Source organism: Lepidothrix coronata, unplaced genomic scaffold (genome assembly GCF_001604755.1).
Source record: "Lepidothrix coronata isolate B3197 unplaced genomic scaffold, Lepidothrix_coronata-1.0 Scaffold369, whole genome shotgun sequence".
Lineage (NCBI taxonomy): Eukaryota > Metazoa > Chordata > Aves > Passeriformes > Pipridae > Lepidothrix > Lepidothrix coronata.
The window spans coordinates 352,718-357,652 of NW_016690549.1; the positions used below are offsets into that span (position 1 = coordinate 352,718).

Genomic DNA, 4,935 nt, shown 5'->3' on the forward strand with positions numbered 1-4,935 from the left:
ACCACAGGGTGATGGTTTGCAGGGGAAGCAGCCACCCCCTCTTGGCCCCCCTTCTTTGGGTGGCCTGACATTCCCTGTGCAGAGCCCCCTCCCAACATCCTCTTTCCCGTTCGCCAGGATGGGAATCCACGGCCTGGCCAAGCTCATCGCCGACGTGGCCCCCGGGGCCATCCGGGAGAACGACATCAAGTCGTACTTCGGGCGGAAGGTGGCCATCGACGCCTCCATGAGCATCTACCAGTTCCTGATCGCCGTGCGCCAGGGCGCCGACGTGCTCCACAACGACGACGGCGACACCACCAGCCACCTCATGGGCATGTTCTACCGCACCATCCGCATGGTGGAGAACGGCATCAAGCCCGTGTACGTGTTCGACGGGAAGCCCCCGCAGCTGAAATCCGGGGAGCTGGCGAAGCGCACGGAGCGCCGGGCCGAGGCGGAGAAGCACCTGCAGGAAGCGCAGGAGGCCGGCGAGGAGGAGAACGTCGAGAAGTACAGCAAGAGGCTGGTCAAGGTGACCCCGCAGCACACCCAGGAGTGCAAGAAGCTGCTGGAGCTGATGGGGATCCCCTACGTGGAGGCTCCCGGAGAGGCGGAAGCCAGCTGCGCCGCGCTGGTGAAGGCCGGGAAGGTGTACGCGGCTGCCACGGAGGACATGGATTGCCTGACCTTCGGCAGCCCCGTGCTCATGCGGCACCTCACGGCCAGCGAGACCAAGAAGCTGCCCATCCAGGAGTTCCACCTGAACCGCGTCCTGCAGGACATGCAGCTCACCTGGGAGCAGTTCGTGGACCTGTGCATCCTGCTGGGCTGCGACTACTGCGCCAGCATCCGCGGCATCGGGCCCAAGCGCGCCGTGGAGCTCATCCGGGAGCACAAGTCCATCGAGAGGATCGTGCGGCAGCTCGACACCAAGAAGTACCCCCTGCCCGAGAACTGGCCGCACAGGGAGGCCCAGAAGCTCTTCCTGGAGCCCGAGGTGGTGGATCCCGACGCCGTGGAGCTGAAGTGGAGCGAGCCGGACGAGGAGCGGCTCGTGCAGTTCATGTGCGGGGAGAAGCAGTTCAGCGAGGAGCGGATCCGCAACGGCGTCAGGAGGCTGAGCAAGAGCCGCCAGGGCAGCACCCAGGGCCGCCTGGACGACTTCTTCAAGGTCACCGGCTCCATCACCTCGGCCAAGCGCAAGGAGCCCGAGCCCAAGGGATCGGCCAGGAAGAAAGCCAAGCCCGGCTCGAAGCCCAGCGCCGCCGCCACAAAGGCCAAAAAGGAGAAATGACGGGGTTGGGCACCCACAGACCGCCGGGATTGCGGGCTTTTGGGGGCTCGGCGAGGAATTTTGGGCTAATGACGAACAGTTAGTGCTGGGAAGGAACGGGTGAGGCTGGGAGAGGGGAGAGCTGGAGCAGCTTCTGGGCATAAACACCCCCAAAGTTAAGAATTCCAGCTGCAGAGCAAACCAGGGACAAATTAGGTTAACCCAATCCTGTCCATCCCAGAAGAGGTAAGATGGGAGTGGAAGGCAAGCTGGAATTGGGAAGGAGGCTTCAAATAATGAGGTAAAATTTTCTCTTTAATGGCAGTTTATTTAGGTTTTTCTTTCCCTTCTCATATTCACTTGTTTAAAATCCAGTTGTGATCCCAATTCCAGCAAAGTCCTGGCCTGCTCTTAGTACATAATCTGAGGAAAGCTGCTGGCTGCAGCTCTCCCAGCCTGAGTCGTGCTTAAAAATGCTTAAAAATAAAGATATCCAGGAGCCTAGAAAAGCAGCCTCTTCACCCCTGAATTCCAGAGGCGTCTTTCCGTGTTGTGCACACTGACAGATCCTGGGCTGGAAACTAGAAGTTAAAACCTCTTTTGAGTTTTTATTTAATTCTGTATTTTTTGTAGTTTTGTTGCTTGTTGGAGCCACGTGCAGGGTTTTGTTTCTAGAATAAAATGTAAGAACAAAGACACTGTTTCTCTTTTTCCGGAGAAATGGCTTAAACCGTGGTTGTAAATGAAAAAAATCCCACTTGTAGATGGAATTCCCCAACAGCAACAAACCAAGCACAGGCAGGAGCACAGAAAGTTACAGTTTTAAGCTTTTTAGATACTTTCTAGACATCAAAATTCCTTGGCTTTGCTCTCTGCCAGTTTGGGAAAGAAGCTGGGCTTGTTTTGCAGGGAAATTAAGACTTATTTCATATTCCTTATCCATTAATATTGCTAAAAGTGGGATTCTGCTTCCTTGCTGTGGATTCTCTTAAATGTTTCAATCCATAATCGGTCCTAACAGGAATTTTTTAATTAAATATTCCTCTTTTATCTCCAAGGATCTTCACGGTGAGTATGTGGGAAGGTACAGGAATGGTTTTGTGGTGGAGGGATGAAAGATGATTTAAAAGTAATAATATTTGCAAATAACATCCCTAAATTGTCTATTTTCCATATGTCACAGTTTCTAGGAGTTACCTTCCAGCTTTGCATGTGTCAGCACCTTGTTGGGATAAAACCTCGGAGAAGAATTCCTTAAAAGCTGCTTTTCCACCACCCCCTCCCTGCCCTGTGCTCCGTGGTATTCCGTTCCATTTTTTTCCTCCATTTCCCGTTCCAAACAAAGATTCCCACTGTTTCTGATGCTGATATTAATTAATTCCAGTGTTATTAATTATTAATGACGTATCCATTCATTCCAGTAGCACTGTTTATACCCGGAGCAGGCGGTGTGGGAAGCCAGGGATCCGGCTGCTGGGAAGAAAGGAGCCCCGTCCCAGTGAAGCCAGAGCAGTGGGAGCGCTCAGCTTTGGGGGAGATCCCGGTTTATTTAGCACAGAGAAACCTCCCAAGCGTCTCAGCTGCTGCCACAAACTTCATGCCGACCCTCGACAGACATCCCCAGAGAGCTCCCTGGAGCCGGGGCCGCTCCGGCCTCCCTTCCCGCCGCAGGATCTTGTCCAGCACCGCGCGCAGGGTTTTCTCGTACGGCGCCGCCGCGCCCTGGGGGCCGTGGATGGGGCACTGCCGGCCCCGGGGCACGTCCTGCTGGGCCACCGGCTGCTGGGAGTGCTTCGCTGGAATGGCCCTGGCTCCCACTTCTGTTCCCAGGCTTTCCCAGGCCGGACGGGTTCTGTTGGTTCCTGTGGCTCCGAGGGAGCAGGGAGGCCTGTCCAGGGGGGCTCCTCCGTATGGAGTCACACAGAGGCTCTGGGAGGGATGGGGGCTTTTGCCAGGAGTGCTGGATGTGTGGGCATATTCCTTATCCAGCTCCAGAGAGGGCCCTGGAGACGGGAACACGTTCCCTTCCCGCTGGAGGATTTTATCCAGCACCGCACGGACGCTCTTCTCATAGGGCACGGCCGCAGCTCCCTGGGAGCCGTGGGCTGGGCACCGGTGCCTCGAGGACACGTCCTGCTGTGCCACCCGCTCCTGGGAACGCCTCACTGCAGTGGGCTGGGCTCCCAGTTTGACTTCCAGGTTTTTCCTGGCCATGTGCATCGTCAGGCCCGGGCAGGTTGTGCCGATTCCCGCAGCTCTGGGGCGGGGCGGGCTGTCCGCGGGGGCTCCTCTGCCCGGACTCTGGCAGGAATCACTGAGGCTCCGGGAGGCAATGGAGCCTCTCACGGGAGCCGAGGATCTGCGGCGGCGGCGGGTTCTGGGGTGGGCTGAGGCTCTTGCGGATGCTTTCCGACGGATGGAGGCTCTGGATGGGCGCCGGCTCCTGGCGGGAGGGGGGCTCCCGGAGGAGCTGGACGAGCCGCAGCAGGACAGGTGGCCTCGCTCCACCAGCTTCTCCAGGTCCTCCCACAGCGTCTGGCACACCCAGGGGTCCTGCGGGAAGGGCTCCCCGGTCCTCTCGGGCATCACCACGTCCTGCAGCTCCTGGGACGCCGTGGTGCAGGGGGAGCAGTCGGGGCTGCACCCGCACGGGATGTACAGGGAGCTCCCGGGAGCTTCTGGACGCTGGGCAGGGGTCACCTGAGCCGGGGGGGAACTGGGACCCGCTGGTGCCGCTCGGCTGTTCTGGGAGTCCCCGGCCCGGCTCCCAGCGCACTTCCCGGTCTCGGGTGTCCCCAGCGGCCGTTGCCGAAGGCGGATGGCCAGGGGCACGGCCACAGTGGCCACCAGCAGGAGCAGCACGGAGAGCAGGGCGCTGCCATCGCTCATGGCTCCCCACGTCCCATCGGGACCGCGCAGGGAGCTGGGGGGATGACTCCCAGTGTTACCTGGTGTCAGCGTGGTGATGTCACAGCCCTGCTGGGGGGGACACACCTGTGTGATGTCACAGCCCTGTTTGTGATGTCACAGCCACAGGGCACCCCAGAGAAAGGGGCTCCCGGTGGGCAGTGGAGGCCCCTCTGGAGCAGAGCGGGCGTGACATTCTCAGCCAAGTGGGACTCAGGGAGGAGGAGGAGGAGGAGGGGGATGGTGTCACCTCCTGGCTGGCAGAGCAGCGGGCGTGGATAGTCCCATGGGACACTGCAGAGTCCTTGAGGAAGGAGCAACAACCAAACCAACTGTGTGCAACCCACAGCATTCCCGTCCTGGATCCAAACCCAGCGCTGTGCCAGCTCCTGGTGAGAAAAGGAACCCCATTAGGGGGGGTAGTGGAAATGTTTTCCCTGGAGGGTGTTGGTGATGGAGAACTGCACCGGGATGGGGTGTGTGAGGGGAAAAGGGACACCCTATGGGGCACAGGCAGGAATGTCTCCATGGGAGCACCTGCCCTGCCACACCTGCCCCGGCGCTGCCACACGGTGCCACCTCATCTGTGTGGCAATGGAAGCGGCTGGAGGGTGTCACTGTCCCCATGGCTTGAGGAAGGGAGGGTCCTGTCTGACTGGTTTGATGTCCTGGATAAGATCCCCCATCCCACAGATGATGGAAGGTTTGTGGATGTTGTTTTTCGGGGTGTCAGGAAGAGTTTGGATCCTGTCCCTCCCAGCTCCTTCTGGAGA

At 58.8% G+C, this 4,935-nt stretch overlaps 1 protein-coding gene across 1 annotated transcript in view; it reads left to right on the forward strand.

The window, feature by feature from the left end:
* FEN1 (flap structure-specific endonuclease 1) overlaps positions 1-1,951 on the forward strand; it is a 2,741-nt gene extending 790 nt beyond the window's left edge. The window contains exon 2 of the mRNA XM_017838969.1: positions 118-1,951. Within this exon, the coding sequence (XP_017694458.1) occupies positions 119-1,276 (1,158 nt within the window). The 5' untranslated portion in view covers position 118 and the 3' untranslated portion in view covers positions 1,277-1,951. The remainder of the gene's footprint in view (positions 1-117) is intronic.
* Positions 1,952-4,935: the final 2,984 nt, after the last annotated feature.